This window comes from Oryzias melastigma, linkage group LG4, assembly GCF_002922805.2.
Source record: "Oryzias melastigma strain HK-1 linkage group LG4, ASM292280v2, whole genome shotgun sequence".
NCBI classification, from domain to species: Eukaryota; Metazoa; Chordata; class Actinopteri; order Beloniformes; family Adrianichthyidae; genus Oryzias; species Oryzias melastigma.
The window spans coordinates 7821009-7838720 of record NC_050515.1 but is presented as its reverse complement, the minus strand read 5'-3'; the positions used below and the strand labels follow the sequence as shown (position 1 = coordinate 7838720).

The window sequence follows — 17712 nt, the reverse complement described above, 5'->3', positions numbered from 1 at the left end:
AGTGATTTTTTTTTTTTAAATACATTTTTTTTTAGTTTTGATTAGTTTTATCTTTTTATGCTTTTAGAAAGACGTCCCACGATTACCAAAGCTCTGGAGGACTGTGAGGCCGTTGAAGGAGGGGGCTTGATTTTGTCCTGTGTGACCTCTAAGCCGTGTCACATCCTGTGGTACAAAGATGGATGCCTGATGTGGAGCTCCTCCAGATACTTTGCCAGTCGCTCTGGCTGTGAGGCTCGGCTGACTATTCGGGAAGTCTGCAGCACAGATGCTGGGGTGTACGAGTGCAGCGCTGGATCTGTCACAACTACAGCAGTTGTCAGAGTCAAAGGTATAAAATAATCTGTTTTGTCAATATCCTGCTGACCAGGTTTATGAGTTAAACTTTAGATATACCAGCAGAAAACATCCCCTCTTTGTTGTTTTTGTTTTTTTTAGCCATTCCTGCAGAGTTTACCCAGTCTCTATCTGCAGTGGAAGCCAAAGAAGGAGAAACTATTACTTTAACCTGTGAATACTCTTTGCCTGGAGTCCAGTTCCAATGGAGGAAAGGTTTTGAGATGATCAGACCTACAGACAGGTTTGTCATGAAACAGAGGAAAACTGTTATTTCTCTGACAATCAAAGCCCTGAGGCTGGAAGATTCAGGAGAGTACATATGTCAGTGCAGAGACCACCACACAACAGCAAGCCTGAAGGTACAAGGTATGTTTGAAATACATTTTTCAGCTTTATCATAACCATTGTTTTTGGACGAATGCTTGCAGATTACCAGATAAAAAAATGTCTAGTCAAATTTGTTTAAAATGTAATGTTTTCTGTAGATACTGAAATAAGTCAGTTATGCAGTGGATGGGAGATGTTCAGGTTAAGGCAGGTCCTCTACAGAGGACATGTTTGCATTGTTGGTAGTCAGGAGAATTCTGTTTTTCAGTAATTCAATCAGTTTAGTTTGTCCTCTCTCGATGGGTGGAGTATTCCTGAGTCGTGATTGACTGAATGAGATCCCAACAACAAGTCGCTAAAATAAAATTTCTCCAGAGGGTGGCTGGGCGCTCCCCTAGAGATAGGAGAAGTTTGGTCATTGAGAGAGAGCTCGGAGTAGAGCCACTTCTCTTCCACATCCAGAGGAGCCAGTTGAGGTGGCTTGGCATTTGGTCTGGATACCTCCTGGACGTCTCCCTGGAGAGGTGTTCTGGGCATGTCCCACTGGGTGGAGACCCCAGGGAAGACCTAGGAGACGCTGGAGAGACATTGTCTCTAGACTGGCCTGGGAATGCCTCGGGGTCCCCCCAGAGGAGTTGGAGGAAGTGGCTGGGGAGAGGGAAGTCTGGGCATGGTTGCTTACACTGCTGCCCCAGCGACCCGGTCCCATATGAGCGGAAGAAGATGGATGGATTGAGTAATCCTATCAGTATTTACATCAAACATGAACAGTTCAAAAATCCTATCTTTGATTTTCCAGCGATTCCAATCACATTCACCAAACATCTAAAGAGCCTGCAGGCTGAGGAAGGCAGTAGTGTTATCCTGCGTTGTGAAATTTCCAAACCTGGAGTACCATTGGAATGGAGAAAGGAGCAGGAACTCTTGAGGAACGGTGTGAAGTACCAGATAAGGAGGAGAGAGACAACCCTGGAGCTCCTGATATGGAAGCCCGTGCCAGAGGACAGCGGACTCTACAGCTGTGTTTGTGCTGATCAGATGACATCGGCGACTGTTAAGATCACTGGTAGGTGATGCCGAGCCAGATGTTAGCCAGAACTTTCAACTTGATCTGTGGTTGTAAATTGCTCCATAGCTCTACCGGTAACCTTCAAGCAAAAGTTGAGGAATGTGACGATTGAGGAGGGAAGCACTGCAACGTTACGCTGTGAGCTTTCGAAGCCTGGACACAGTGTAGAGTGGAGGAAAAGAGGGAATGAAGTGATCAGGAATGGAGAAAAGTACCACATGAAGCAGAGAGATATGCTTTTTGAGCTGAAGATCTTCAATGTAACGCTTGAGGACAGTGATATCTACACGTGCACTTGTGGGGATGCTGAGACTTCTGCTACACTAACAGTTAATGGTAATGTCCTTTTCTGATCTTTCATCTTTCTGATATTCTTCCTGTTCTGCTCATAATCTCACTTTCTCTTTGTGTTCAGTCCTTCCTATTACATTCAATCAAAAGCTGAAGAACCTTCAAGTGGAGGAGGGACACAACATCACACTGCACTGTGAGATCTCCAAACCTGGTGCTCCAGTGGAGTGGAGGCTGGGAGGAGAGCCGCTGGAGAATGAAGAGAAGTACCAGATAAAGCAAAGAGAAGGCCTCCTGGAGCTGACGATCATTGATGCTGTACCAGAGGACAGTGGCATCTACAGCTGTGTGTGCAGAGACCAGAAAACAAAAGCTACTGTTAAAGTCGTTGGTACGTTTGCTGTTGGGTAAGCGTTGACCACGAGGTGAGCTCTTCACTAAAACACGGCTGTGTGGTTGTCTTTCTAGCGGTTCCTGCCTCATTCATGGTGCCTCTTAAAAGTCAAGAGGCAGAAGAAGGGAAAAGTGTCACGTTAGTGTGTGAACTGTCAAAGGCAGGAGTTCCTGTTCAGTGGCTAAAGGATGGAGTGGCGCTGACGAAGGAGGGAAAGTATGAGATGAACCTTGAAGGAAAGAAAGCTCTGATGACTATTTTAAATGTGCAGCCAGAAGATGCAGGAAGGTACAGCTGCATTGTGGGAGATGAGAAGACCACAGCGGAAATTCGGGTAAAACGTAAGTTTGAAGGCTGAAGAGGTGCAGATATGTTTTTGTTGTCTAGCATGACAATATTTGAGAAGATTAAAGTTCTACTCCAGCCATATTTTTTCAATAGTGAAATTGTTCCAAGTGGGTTTATTAAATCATGATTGTGTCGTTTTTAGAAAAAAATCAAATCGTGTGTATCGTTTTTTAAGACATAAACCGAATTCTTCCTCTACAGCAGGCATGACAAACTCCATCAAATTCTGAAACACTCCTTAAGTTGGGGGCCAAACAGGATAAATATTTATTAAACACATTAAAAATTAACTTTTTAAATTTTAAAACTGAAACCTTTTAACATAATTATGAACTAGATATACAGCATTACCTGCGATAATGCTAGTATGAATGCTGTAAGCTGAATTTGTCCGCTCAAGATGCTAGTGCTGATAGCTGAAGATGCTGAGATTGATAGCTATAAACGCTGAAGATGATAGCTGAAATCACTGAAACTGACAGCTAAAAAACACTGAAACTGACAGACAGCTAAAATGTTAGCTAAATGCCAAATTAACCTAAAACACAAAAAAAAAAAACAAAAAAAAAACAACTTAGGTTAGCCAAGACAGCTAAAAATAGAATAGCTAAACTCCAAAACAGCCTAAAAAACTGAAAAAAGCCTAAACTAGCCAAAAACAGCTAGCATGTAAATATTAGCTATACTGCAAAACACCCTAAAAAGCTTTAAAAAAAACAAAAAAAGCTTAAAGGAGGGCCGGATCCGGCCCCCGGGCATTGACTTAGACACATGTGCTCTATGGCTTCTCCTTACCCCTACATTTAGCCTTTAAAACAGAGAGATATGGAAAAATAGTGGCTACGTCCAAATTTTCACTTTAGTCCCTAACTACTAAAAAAGTACATAGTGCAGGACTGTGTAGTGTAGAATTTGGATATGGGCTTAGTTTCAGCTGAATACCACCTCTGGATTGAGGGCGAGAGAGTTAGAGTGGAAGCTAGGTTGGCAAGTTTCCAATCAGTCCTTTGTTTACGTTCTCTCCCGCTAGCTTATAGCACCTCACAAGCCCAAGCTAACATTAGTGTAGCAAAAAAAAAAAAAAAAGGCGAGCAATATCAGAGCTATCCAGCTGTCCAGTTTTGATCCAGATGGCGGCTCAGATGAGGAAAATGAAGACGTTAATGGATCTATTTGTCTGCAAGCTGATGCTTCAGAATTGTAGATTTTGGCTCGCCCATTTCATTCGTCAGAGCATTTTTTTAAGCATTTTATCTGCTCCTGATCCAACACAATTTGAATAAAAAAATTATCAGAAATTCATTTTTTATTTTAAATTTCTTTATATATGTCCTCCATCATTAGAAAAATGCTACAATAACACGTTAAAATCACCAAAATATTAGGTCTTTACAGATGCCTTAAAAAAATATTCATTTTTTTCTTCTGATGACAATCTCAATAGGACTTCCTGTCATCTTTGAACGGGCGATCCAGAGCATGGTGGTAATAGAAGGAGACAGTGGGACTTTCTCCTGTGAACTCTCCAAACCTGGAGCTCCAGTACAGTGGAGAAAAGGTAAAATCATCCTGAAATCTGGAGAGAAATATGACATGAAACAGGAGGGCCGTGTCACTCAGCTGCTCATTAACAACGTGGAGGAAAGTGATGGCGGCAAATACACCTGCAAGACCAAAGACAGCCTGTCGACAGCTGAGCTCATCGTCCAAGGTGAAAAAGTCTCCTCAACTTCTGTTCACTTTTCTATGATTTATCAGTTCATAAATCCTGTTCTCTCGAAATCTGTGTAACACGTATTCTGCAGCATCACCTGCACGCAGACGCCAGAGAGGTCAGCTGAAAATGAAAACCAACAGACCCAGATGTTTGAACTGTGTGACCTCCATTACTTAGAACTGTACAGATCTAATGACCAGTTCCTTGTTTCATACATCCCATCTGGTTTGTTGTCATGTCTTGATGTTACAGTACTTGTTTGTGCTGTACATCGTCATTATAGTAATTCCATGAAGAAGCTGAAGCTTCTCCTAGTATCCCTTAACTGTAGCAATAGTACAAAGTACTGTACTTTCCCCACTATAGGGTGCACTGAACTTTAAGATGCATTAAGCGAAACAAAAGAGTCAAAGATAAGTCTGTCAGTCGGTCAGACTTTGTTACTCCCTTCACAGTAATTCTAGAACTGTTTTGAACAAATACATTAACAATACCTGTGATCCTACGTTTACATCGGCAACATGACGCACATTTACCACATGTTCACACTTGATTGTCACTACCTGATACAAGCGTATGTCCGCCACTTACAGTTGAAAAAGGCTTGGAGCAAATGTCCAAGCAATGCAAATCTTGCACAACTTTTTCAAAACTATTTTGAAATATGAAAGACTTGTACCAAATCAGAATTCTTCCCATATCCTAACATCATCTCTCTACCTCTACATTTAGTTCTTAAAATGGTGTGTTGTGGAAAAATAGTCTTTAAATTCATAATTATCACTCGATGACATTATCAATAGTCGCTGGTCATTTACGTTAGCGCATAGCTGCTAGCACTCAGAAAATACATAGCAACATTGGTTCTATAACTTTAAAAAGTCGTGCTAAAAAAAAAAGTCATTACTTACATTTAAATGTGAACTTCAGACCACACCAACGACAAGAAATGTGTTTCTTACTCTTTGGGCAGAGGAATACACACTCAAAAGTCCCTAAAAACAAATTCAAACACAAATAGCCCTCCAGGAAGAATTCAGATTCTGACTTGGTGTTTTGTCATTCCGGCCGGGCACAAACCACAACCCTAACCCTAACCTTAACTCGGTACCGGATGCGGATCAGTACCGGTTCCGGATGCTGTACTGGACGCGGTCCGAGGTTTGGTCAATCTCCGGTACCGCGTCCAACAAACAGCCGGACCCCTGATTTAATTGTTACAGCCAGTACTTCAAAAAATGACGAGTTGGCGACACTCAAAACATCAAAAAATGACACAGATGGTCCTTAATCATGCATCCGTATGTGACGACTTGGGAATAAGAAGGTGTTGATGTTCCAAATATAAGGCGCTCCAGATTAAAAGGTACTGTTATTTCTTTTTTTTTTAAATAAAACATTTAAATGGTAAATGGTCTGTACTTCGGCTTTACTTTCTTCGCAAAACATACTCATGGTGACTCTGCTGCCAAACACTGGTGCCAACCTATAACCACCAGGAGCAATGTTGGTACCTGCAATCTTCCTGTCAGAGGTTGACTGCTTTCTTTTAAGTGCGCCTTATAGTTTGGGAAATATGGTTGAAGTTTTTCTCTTCATGTAAATCCAATTACATGTGAAATAGTTTGTCCCAGAATGAGACCCATGTTTTGGTGTGAAACAGAATAACTTCAGTACAATACATATAATCTGGTATGAATCAGTAATCCACACATTGGCATTACAAGTTTGTGTGCAAACTGATGTCCTTTTGCTTGAAGTTCCTCTTAAATCCTTCTGCTGGGTTCTTGGCAGCTTTACCACCAAAATTTAAGACGGCATTAGCGAACCAAGCGGCGACAGAGGGTAACAGCGTAGTTCTGCGCTGTGAGCTTAACAAGCACGCTCCATCAGTGGAGTGGAGGCGAGAAGGAGAACCGCTGAAGAACGGAGACAAGTACCAGATCAGGAAGAAGGACCTGCAAATCGAGATGAAAATCACCGACCTCGCCGTGGAGGACACGGGAGAATATACCTGCATCTGTGGAGAAGAGAGAACAACTGCGAGGATTGAAGTAAATGGTCAGTTTTTGACGTTTTTTTGATCACACTCAAGTAAAGTCTACTTATTTCGATTTTAAAAGAATACAGCTTTTTGATGTCAGCACTTACAATGTTGCTACTTATTTTGTGTTTTCTATTTTCACCTCATTTAAAGTCATTGGTCCTGTAGCTACAAGAGAATAGTAGAATAGACTTTATTATCATCGTGATCACCACCCGCCTCAGCGGTACGTCTACCAGGCAGCCAACTGCTGGTGGGCCAACATTGCAAGCTCCACCGCCCATCGACCCTTTTCTTCCTCTTTCTCAAAATGTCTCACCTTTCACCAGGCCACAGTTGAAAATAAGAATATAGTTCTCAATCTGTCTTGCTTGGATAAATAAAGAAAAATGTTCTCTTCTCAGAACGGCCGGTCAAATTCCTTCAAGAGCTGAGGAACCTTCAGGTGCAGGAAGGAAATGGAGTGACCCTTTGCTGTGAGCTCTCCAAAACGGGGCTGCCAGTGCAGTGGAAGAAAGGCGACAAAGTGCTGACCGTCGGAGAGAAATACCAGATGAAACAGAGCGGCTGCATGCAGGAGCTGCTCATCAGGAAAAGTCTGCCTGAAGACGGCGGCATGTACAGCTGCGAGTGTGACGACGTAAGAACCACTGCAACCGTCACCATAACCGGTAAGACACTTACGACGTGCAATACATTTAAACCAAATCAACAAATTTGTAACTGTGTGGATGCTTAAAAGTACTGATTCTCCTCCTCCTTTCCTTTTTAGCACGTGAAAACTCAATCACACTTTCAGCTATTTCAGCAATCTTGATATCAAAACGTTCAGTAAATTACTGTTGCTGTTTTGGTATTCAAAAATGTTATAGTTTTTAAAATATTAAGTAAAATATGCCCCAAAGTAATGAGACAGTCTTAAAATTTCAAAATGTTAAGTAGATGAGCAACAAACCTTTAAATCTATTCATGGGCTATGTTTTTTTTATTTTATAGTAATTATTTTGAAAATTGGAATTTTTAGGCTATTTTGGAGTTTATCTCATTCTCATTAGCCACAGTAAATATTTTTTGCAAAATTGGCATGTATTAAGCAATTTTACTATAAGTTTTTCAGAAATTTAGGTCAACTATAGCACTCTTTCGTAGGTATTTAACAAAATTTCCAGTCTTTTGGCAAATGTTAAATAGCTTTAACATTTTCAGCAAATCCCTTCAGCAGTCAATGTAAATTGTGTCACCATTTTCAGCAAAAAGCTTCAGGATCTTCAGCAACTACCTTCAGCAAAAAGCACTCACACTAGCATTATCGTAGGTAATTCAACTGTTTTAGTTGTTTTGTTTTTTGTGGCTCAGCAATTCCAGTGAGCTTCAAACAGAAGCTGAAGAACCAGGAGGCCGTGGAGGAAAGTTCTTTGACGTTGCACTGTGAGCTTTCTAAACCAGGAGTGGAAGTGGAGTGGAGGAGAGATGCTCAACTGCTGAAGGAAGGAGAAAAATATCAAATGAAACTGGAGGGTCGGGTGGCCGAGATGCTGATTAGAAATGTAACTCTGGCTGATGCTGGGGAGTACAGCTGCTTTGCAGGAGCAGTTGGGACTTCTGCCGACATCAAAGTCAGAGGTTTGTTTCACCGCCTTCTTTAGAGTCATCTCTGTCTCTCAATTGGAATCGGAGGGATTTCCGGCTACATTAATGCAGTACGTTGTTGTTTCAGCCCTTCCTGTTACGTTTAGACGAGAGCTCGGAGACGTGGAGGTGAAGGAAGGAGACAGCGGGGTTCTCTGCTGTGAGCTCTCCAAACCTGGAGCTCGGGTGGAATGGAGAAAAGGCAGAGTCATCCTGAAACCTGGTTACAAGTACGAGATGAAACAGGAGGGATGCGTAGCCAAGTTGATCATCAACAACATTGAGGAGAGCGACGCCGGGAAATACATCTGCAAGACTGAAGACAGCCAGTCATCTGCTGAGCTCACAGTTAAAGGTTGAGGAAACACAAGATTCTTTTGTGGAAACTTTTTAAAATTTAAGTGGTGTCAGGAAACTTTTTCTGAAAACTGACTGTTCTGTTAGTTTGTACTCAGTTTTCCAGACATACAAAAACATTCAGAAAAACGTATCTTATAGCGTTGTACTTGCAGCAAGAAGCGAACAGACGATGGTTACATTAGATCTACACACTGATTCAAAAATCCCAATCAGTTACACAGTATTTTTATACACATAAAACACACATCAGGAGTTCTTCCCACAACTGCATGCAGGGAAATGAAGTCAGAGTCGTTGGGGTGTTCCCACTTCATGAAAACAACAATATAGTGTCTAACAATTCTATCAACTAAAAAAAAAAAAAACATGACAAAACAAGTAAAGAAAATATCAAAAACAATCAACATTTCTATGAACTCTCATTTAGAATAATAATATGATTTAAACTAACAAACGTAAAACCTTTGAATAAATGAAAATATTTTTCTCAGCATGTGACAGATTTTTTTTTTCTTGTAGCCCCACCAGTGACTTTCAAAACAAAGCTGAGGAACCAGCAGGTGGAGGAGGAGAGCAGTGTGATCCTGAGCTGTGAGCTCTCCAAACCCGGCCTCGCCGTGGAGTGGAGGAAAGGAAAGGAGCTGCTCGCCAACGACTTCAAGTACCAGATCAAAAACCGAAACAGCCTCATGGAGCTGATCATCAAAAATGCACAACTGGAGGACAGTGGACTCTACAGTTGTGTCTATGGAGACACCAAGACCACGGCCAATGTTACTATCACATGTAAGAGAAACCTTACTCATTTGATAGGTGGACTATGTGTTTTGTTGATTGATCGATCGATTGATTGATTGATTGATTGATTGGACGGACGGAGAGACAGATAGATAGATAAGCACAATAGTTAAAATGCCAAGGTTGGATTTATGGATTGTTTGATTTGATTATTAGATTGTTTGATTAATTGCTTCATTATTTTGTTATTTTGTAAGGGATTGTTTGATTGATGGATTGCTTAATTGTTAATGGATTTTTTTCATTGATTGTTTAATTGTTCGATAGGTAGATTGTTCTATTGATGAATTGTTTGTGTGATTTGTGTTTTTTTTATTGATGGGTTGTTTAATTAACGGATTTTTTCATTGATTGTTTATTGTTTGATTGATTTGTGGTTTCTTTGATAGATGTGTTGTTAAGTTGTTTGATTAATGGATTGATTGATTGTTTGATTGATTAGTCATTTAGTTGTTTTCTTAATGGATTGTTTGATGGGTGGATTATTTGATTGATTGGTTTGTTTGGGCGGCTGGTGGGATGGATTGCTTAATTAGTGGCGTGTTTGACTGATGTAATGATAATGGATTATTTGATGGATCGATCAATTGACATTTAGAGACTGATTGATTAATTGATATGTTACTTTCAGACATAAGACAATTAAATAAATATGACAAAAAGTAAGTGACAAAGTGCTTGAAAAAGAAGTAGGTAGTGGAAAAATCTTTTTCATCCCCCAATCTTACTATATTTTGTGCATACATTTTTACACTTTAGGGCATGTAATCATTGTTCACATAAAAAAAGAAATCAAAATAGATAAAATAACAAAAATGATCAACACAAAGATCAAAAGCCTAACAACTTGTGTATCCTCTATCCCAATAAAATAGTTACAGTTATACATTTATACCACTTCATCTTCAACCTGTTTTTAAATTAGATGTATCTGTCTTGTTTTACAAAACTTCTAATGTATCCAAAAAGTTGTTAAAAAATATCCCCCTCTTTTTAATGGTATGTTATGCAATAATTTACAGCAGAAACACACATAGCCCCCCTTTTTAGACCCTTTTAGAGGAAAGGTGATGATATTTTCCTCCCAACATCTGCAGCCATTCCTCTCACCTTTAAAATGGGCCTGAAGAACCAGGAGGCCCCTGAAGGAGGAAACGTATGCTTACGCTGTGAGCTGTCCCGGGCCGGCGTCCCTGTGCAGTGGTGGAAGGGAGAAGATCAGCTGAGTCATGGGGGACGATTTCAGATGAGCCAGAAGGGGAAGACGGCTGAGATGACCATCCGTAACATCCAGCCGGAGGACGTTGGAGAGTACAGCTGCGTCTTTGGTGGCCAGAAAACGACGGCGGAGGTCAACGTCAGAGGTGTTTGGATTCTCCTGTTTTGTGTACTAAACAGTAGGGATGCAATAATTCTACTTCCCCATTATTTGGCACGATTTTTGGGTCATGGTTTTTCAGTTTGATTTATATGAATTACAAAACAACAAAAAATGTAAAAAAAACAGATTTTATTTTCTTTATTTGCTGATAATCAAGTAAAAATGAAGAAAAAACTTTTATCTAGTTCATCTTAAGCCTAGTGCAATTTAATAAAACAAGAATTAAAACATCTTTATTAAATTTAGCACAAATGCAACAGTGATGTAATAATTCACTTTTTTTTAATGACTCAGTTCAGTTGTAAACCGAGAATTGTTTTCATCAGTCAACGCACTCCAGGTGTTTTTAGGTCTGATACGTCATACAATAAAGTGACAGAGTAATGCATGACACGAGCTTTGAAAACAAATACTAACAGTTTAAAGAAATTACGGATTTGTAGTTTTGGCTCATTTATTTTGGTCATGTTTGTATTTTTATCATATCAGATAACTGAGCGAATAAAAGATTTAATTTGCTGTCAGAGATGTTTATCATGAGTATAAAGCTTATAGTTTCATCCACTGCTGCACTACAGTGATTAGTTATTACATGTATAGATTAAAAAAATGCATTTGCATGTATAGTATGAGACAAAAAAGGAAAACGGGGCATCATTTTAATTGAAAATACTTTGTGTGAATTGACTTTTTTTGCATTTTTAACTTAGGTAAACCTTCCGCTGCAGGATTTTATTTTGTTTTTAAAGGAACTTGTATGTGCAGCTCTCAAAAGGAAAATAAATTATGATTGTTTTAAATAGAAAAATATAACACTGTTATGATTTTATCATTGTAAATGTGAAGTTAGCCAGCTCAGTGACCTTGTAGTAGAGTGTCCGCACTATGACTTGAAGGTTGTGAGCTCAAATCCAGGCCGAGTCATACCAAAGACTCTAAAAACGGGACCAATGCCTACCCACTTGACTTTCTGCATTAAGGGGTTGGATTGGGGGGTTAAACCTCCAATGGCTCCCGAGCGCGGATGTGTCTGCAGCTCACCGCTCCCACAGAGGAGGACAACTAATAAGATATTATCATCTAAATGTTCTTAAATAACTGGCTAAATGGCCACATACATTGGTGGCTCTCTGGGTTTTGGTCTACAAGAAGCTGGACCATAGATCTAACAGTTGCTTCCCCCTACTATGGTCACATGCTTGTAGTAACATTTTCTGTTTTCCTCACTTCCTCCAGCGGCGGCGTCCGTTTTCTTTGAGAAAGAACTGGAGAGCCAAGCGGTGATGGAGGGAAAACCGGTTCTGCTTTCTTGTGAGGTCTCCAGCGCCAACGTTCCTGTCACCTGGAGGAAGGACAACACCGTAATGGAAGCAGGAGGTCGTTATAATCTAAAGAAAAAAGGCTCCATACACACTCTGGAGATCGATAACATTCAGCCGGAGGATGCTGGGGAGTACTGCTGTGTGACCAGAGGAAAGAAGACCACCGCCAAGCTGGTTGTAAGAGGTAGATCTCACTTTAACTTTACCAATCTCTTTCATTCTTATCAGCAGATTATACGGTTGTTCTGCTTTCTCCACAGAGCGCGTTCGGATTGTTAAAGAGCTTCAGGACATGAGAGTGACAGCTGGAGAGGACGCCGTTTTTGTGTGTGAGCTGAGCCATGCAGATGTGAGTGAAGGTGTCTGGTGGCTCGGATCCAGCCCTCTGCAGAAGAATGAGATGAACCAGATGACGTGCCGCGGTCGACAGCACCGCCTGGTCCTCAGCATGACAACACCCGAGGAATCTGGGATTGTGGCGTTTGTCGTCGGTGACGAGAGGACCTCTGCACGTCTGCTAGTGGATCCTAAACCCAAAGGTTGGTGAGAAACTCAAACTGTAATTTGAGTTTCTGCATTTTTAGAGAAAAAAATGTTATTATTCTGATTTCAAATCCTAGTTTTCTTTGAGGAGAGGCCAAAAGATGTTGCTGTTATAGAAGGAGAAACAGCCAGCTTGTGTTGCACCACCTCTGACCACACCTCCTTGGTCACCTGGAGGCGCAACCAAGTTCCCCTTCAAAATAGTGACAAATATGAGATGCAGAAGAAAGGAAAAGTCAACCTGCTGCTCATTCATGATGTCGAGCCTCAAGATGCGGGCTCTTACAGTTGTGATACAGGCGATGAACACAGCAGTGTCAAACTCACAGTAACAGGTAAGTTATGGACTTACTCATGATTTAAAAACGGTTCAAACTGATGATTTGCTATCAAAATTTCTGCATCATGTTTTCCCCTCCAGAACTTCCTCCATTTTTCCAGGAGGAGCTTCAGAATGTGGAGGCAGAAGAAGGAGGTTCAGCAGCTTTGTACTGCGAGCTTTCCAAACTAGGTGTTCCTATTCAGTGGAAGAAGGACAGACTGGCACTCAAATCAAGCAGGAAACATGAGATGAGGCAGGACGGCTGCTTCCTTCAGCTTTACATCAAAGAGCTGAAGCTTGAGGACAGCGGAACGTACTCCTGTCAGGCCGGGAGCGCAGAAACCGCTGCGTCTTTGAGGGTTACAGGTGTGTCGTGCTGCTGATCTGAAAGTTTGTAAGTTCGAATTGGAAGAAGAAGAAGGAAAAAAGCATCTCACTGCTCTTCGTCGTGACTTTTTCCTCAGAGCTCCCACCGTTCTTTAAGAAAGAATTGAGAAGTGTGGTGGTCGATGAAGGAGGGACGGCCTCACTGAAGTGTGAAATGTCCAAGGCTGGTGTCTGTGTGCAGTGGAAGAAGAACAAGATGCTTCTTAAAGCAAGCAGAAAGTATGAAATGAAACAAGATGGATGTCTCCACCAGCTTCACATCAGTGAGCTCGATCCTGCAGACGGTGGAACGTACACATGCCAGGCGGGAAGGGCGGAGACGACTGCAAATGTCACAGTCAAAGGTGTTTACGCAATAAAATCTCTTTTAAAGACTCAGATCATCTTTTGATGTATTCTAAAATAATTCCGTATAATAACCTCACTTTTTTTTACAGAGCTGCCTCCATATTTCAAAAGGCACCTGCAGAACATGGAGGCTGAGGAGGGAGGTACCATCTCCCTGTGCTGTGAACTGTCTAAGCCTGGAGTGTCAGTGCAGTGGAAGAAGAACAAACTTCCTCTGAGAGCCAGCAGGAAGTGTGAGATGAAGCAGGACGGCTGCATGGTCCAGCTCCACCTGAAGAACCTCACTCTCGAGGACAGTGGCAGCTACACTTGTCATGCAGACAATGCAGAGACTTCAGCAAATCTATCAGTGAAAGGTTTGGAAACTGGAGAATTTTTATCAAGTTTTAAACATCAGAATCCTCCTTCTAATGGAAGAGGATGCCTCTTTGTGACAAAGTTTTGTTTGTTGTTTGAAAATAAACATTTTATCTAAAAAAAACACATTTAGTAGGTTTTCTAGACAACACACAACATAAAGATGATTTTATGTTATTTTTACTTTAATAAACATGCTCATTTATTGTTTTTTCAGAGCTCACTCCATTTTTCAAACAAGACCTGAAGGATGTGGTTGTTCAGGAGGGAGCTACAGTCTCTCTGTGCTGTGAGGTGTCTAAAGAAGGCCTTCCAGTCCAATGGAAGAGGAACAGGCTGCCGCTAAGAGAGAACAGGAAGTACACCATGAAGAACAACGGCTGCTTCCTCCAGCTCCAAATCAAAGATGCTACACCTGAAGATGGTGGCAGCTACTCATGTCAGGCTGGAGCTGCAGTTACCACAGCAGCAGTGACAGTGGAAGGTGAGACAAGCTGACCAAATATGGCTCACACAACTATTTTGAAATCACATTTTTGCATAAAAATAAAAACACATCTTTTAAACAAGAAAAGACAAAACTATACTTTAGTCCTTTTGTATTTCCTCAGAGCTTCCTCTCTTCTTCAAAGAGAAGTTGGTAAACCTGGAAGTGGAGGAGGGAGGTACAGTCTCACTGCACTGTGAAGTGTCCAAACCTGGAGCTTCAGTTCTGTGGAAAAAGAACAAGACGCCACTGAGAGCCAACAAGAAATACGAGGTGAAGCAGGACGGCTGCATCCTCCAGCTCCACATCAAGGAGGTCAAAGCTGAGGACAGTGGAAGCTACATCTGTCAAGCAGGAAGTGCAGAGACTGCAGCCACTGTGTCTGTGAAAGGTTTGTACATTTGAGAGGTCAGAGGTCGCATCTTAAAGTACCATCAAGTATTAATGTACAAAAAACTAAAGGGTATTGTAGAAATCATGTTTGTTTAAATACTTAATAATTATCATTACTTGAATGTAACAATAACTATTCTAGACACGAAAATATATATATTTTTTTTATTTAGGGAGTCACCGTAGTACAAACTTTTGGTTAAAACAAAAAAACAGGAAATGTTTGATCGAAAATACCACTGAAAAAAAATGTCTAAAAAAATAGTTTTGATTACAATTAAAAGCATTTTTCGTTTGTTTTTTAGAAAACATATTTTATGATGTTCCACTTCAAGAATTAGAAAAAAAAAAGGAACCTTCCGCAATATATTATTTCAAACTGAACATCTTATGGACAAATTCTTAAATATAAAACAAGCATTTAAAAACATCTCAAATTATAAATCCTATCTGGGAATTTTATAAAAACACAACTTGGTTCATAAGAGGTCAACGTTGACTCTAGTGCTGCTACAACAAAGAGCCTTTAAACAGCTACAATAACTTATGTTACATTACCTCTCTAGGCCTGAACCCAACAGTGGAATTCAATAAATATTGTCATAGCTCACACCATAATGTTTTGTTTTGTTAAATAATACATCAGAAAGTGCAAACAAATGTGCAAAACTAGAAAACCCATAAGAATATTCACAGGATGCAAGTCCTGTAAACTATGTAAGAAAAAGTGTCAGATTCTTCTTCATAATCTTGTATGAAATTCCATTTAAGGTGGCACTGGAAATATTTGTCACATGGCTAATTTTTATGGTTTTGAACAGGAGTCCTAAAAAGGTTTAATGTACCAAAGTAACTCAAATTTGTACAAATGTTTGTTTTTTGTGTTTTTTTTTTTCATTGCAATGTTTCACAGAGGTTCCACCTTTTTTCAAGAAGCATTTGCAAAGCATGGAAGCTGAGGAGGGAGGTACCATCTCCCTGTGCTGTGAACTGTCTAAGCCTGGAGTGTCAGTGCAGTGGAAGAAGAACAAACTTCCTCTGAGAGCCAGCAGGAAGTGTGAGATGAAGCAGGACGGCTGTATGGTCCAGCTCCACCTGAAGAACCTCACTCTGGAGGACAGCGGCAGCTACACTTGTCATGCAGACAATGCAGAGACTTCAGCAGATCTATCAGTGAAAGGTTTGGAAACTGGAGAATTTTTATCAAGTTTTAAACATCAGAATCATCTTTCTAATGGAAGAGGATGCCTCTTTGTGACAAAGTTTTGTTTGTTGTTTAAAAATAAATGTTTTATCTAAAAAAACACATTTAGTAGGTTTTCAGGACAACACACAACATAAAAATGATCTTCTGTTATTTTCACTTAAGTAAAAATGCTAATTTATTGCTTTTTTCAGAGCTCACTCCATTTTTCAAGCAAGACCTGAAGGATGTGGTTGTTCAGGAGGGAGCTACAGCCTCTCTGTGCTGTGAGGTGTCTAAAGAAGGCCTTCCAGTCCAATGGAAGAAGAACAGGCTGCCGCTAAGAGAGAACAGGAAGTACACCATGAAGAACAACGGCTGCTTCCTCCAGCTCCAAATCAAAGATGCTACACCTGAAGATGGTGGCAGCTACTCGTGTCAGGCTGGAGCTGCAGTTACCACGGCAGCAGTGACAGTGGAAGGTGAGACAAGCTGACCAAATATGGCTCACACAACTATTTTGAAATCACATTTTTGCATAAAAATAAAAAACATCTTTTAGACAAGAAAAGACAAAACTAGACTTTTGTCCTGTTTTATTTCCTCAGAGCTTCCTCCCTTCTTCAAAGAGAAGTTGGTAAACATGGAAGTGGAGGAGGGAGGTACAGTCTCACTGCGCTGTGAAGTGTCCAAACCTGGAGCTCCAGTTCAGTGGAAAAAGAACAAGACGCCACTGAGAGCCAACAAGAAATACGAGGTGAAGCAGGACGGCTGCATCCTCCAGCTCCACATCAAGGAGGTCAAAGCTGAGGACAGTGGAAGCTACATCTGTCAATCAGGAAGTGCAGAGACTGCAGCCACTGTGTCTGTGAAAGGTTTGTACATTTGAGAGGTTGTGTAGCACATGGAAAGTTTTGTTACAGGCGGCTAAATGGCGACGCCCTGTATATGCTCTTGGTAAATCCATTTAGGACATTAATGACTGGGTGTGTCACAACTTACTTCAGTTAAACAAAAACAAAACTGAGGTTATTGTCTTTGGGGATAAAGAAAAAGATTGGAGGTCACTACAGAGCTTCAATTTATTCATCTAAAAACTGCCAAACAAGGACAGAAACGTGGGTGTAGTGATAGACACAGACCTACATTTTGATAAACACAATAAAGCAATCACAGAATCAGCATCCTAAAACCATTTCAAAAATTGAAGATCAGATGTTGAAGCAGGACCTGGAAAAAACTAATTCATGCTTTCATCTTTAGTCGACTTGATTACTGTTACAGCGTTTTTACAGGACTACCAAAAAAATAAATCAGGAAACTGCAGCTCATTCAAAACTCTTCTGCTCGGGTTCTCACAAGGACCAAGAAAGTAGACCACATCAGTCCAATTCTGAGGTCTTGGTTTTAAAGTTCTGTTATTGGTTTATGAAGCTTTGAATGGTTTAGCATCAAAATACATGACTGACCTCTAGTATGTACCACCCCAGACCTCTCCGGTCATTTAGATCTGCTCCATTATCAGTTCCTAGAGTCAAAACTGAACATGGAGAAGCTGCATTCAGCTTCTATGCTCCTCAGATCTGGAACAGACTTCAAGAAAACCTTAGCTGAAACATTCAGTGTATTTAAGTCCAGTTTAAAGACCCACTTGCTCTCATTTAACTAGTATG

General features: G+C 40.6%; 1 protein-coding gene and 1 long non-coding RNA gene across 10 annotated transcripts in view; one reads left to right on the top strand and one right to left on the bottom strand.

The window, feature by feature from the left end:
• The window catches only part of obscna (obscurin, cytoskeletal calmodulin and titin-interacting RhoGEF a), a 45486-nt gene that overhangs the window by 480 nt on the left and 27294 nt on the right, over positions 1-17712 (top strand). For all 5 annotated transcript variants that reach the window (XM_036211469.1, XM_036211470.1, XM_036211472.1 and 2 more), the window contains exons 2-25: positions 68-331; positions 439-705; positions 1466-1732; positions 1802-2071; positions 2151-2417; positions 2495-2761; positions 4213-4479; positions 6280-6546; positions 6934-7200; positions 7886-8152; positions 8247-8513; positions 9038-9304; positions 10414-10680; positions 11934-12203; positions 12280-12558; positions 12640-12897; positions 12984-13250; positions 13349-13615; positions 13709-13975; positions 14194-14460; positions 14588-14854; positions 15770-16036; positions 16255-16521; positions 16648-16914. In XM_036211469.1, the coding sequence (XP_036067362.1) occupies positions 68-331; positions 439-705; positions 1466-1732; positions 1802-2071; positions 2151-2417; positions 2495-2761; positions 4213-4479; positions 6280-6546; positions 6934-7200; positions 7886-8152; positions 8247-8513; positions 9038-9304; positions 10414-10680; positions 11934-12203; positions 12280-12558; positions 12640-12897; positions 12984-13250; positions 13349-13615; positions 13709-13975; positions 14194-14460; positions 14588-14854; positions 15770-16036; positions 16255-16521; positions 16648-16914 (6414 nt within the window). The remainder of the gene's footprint in view (positions 1-67; positions 332-438; positions 706-1465; positions 1733-1801; positions 2072-2150; positions 2418-2494; positions 2762-4212; positions 4480-6279; positions 6547-6933; positions 7201-7885; positions 8153-8246; positions 8514-9037; positions 9305-10413; positions 10681-11933; positions 12204-12279; positions 12559-12639; positions 12898-12983; positions 13251-13348; positions 13616-13708; positions 13976-14193; positions 14461-14587; positions 14855-15769; positions 16037-16254; positions 16522-16647; positions 16915-17712) is intronic.
• The window catches only part of LOC118598655, a 31712-nt gene continuing 24399 nt past the window's right edge, over positions 10400-17712 (bottom strand). For 2 of the 5 annotated variants that reach the window (XR_004947725.1, XR_004947728.1), the window contains 2 exons: positions 11925-12039; positions 10400-10509 (listed from right to left, as the gene is read on the bottom strand). This is a non-coding gene — a long non-coding RNA (uncharacterized LOC118598655). Of the gene's footprint in view, positions 10510-10537; positions 10640-11924; positions 12040-14139; positions 14689-17712 lie in introns of those variants that run through there. The other 3 variants (XR_004947724.1, XR_004947726.1, XR_004947727.1) reach the window with 2 other exon arrangements.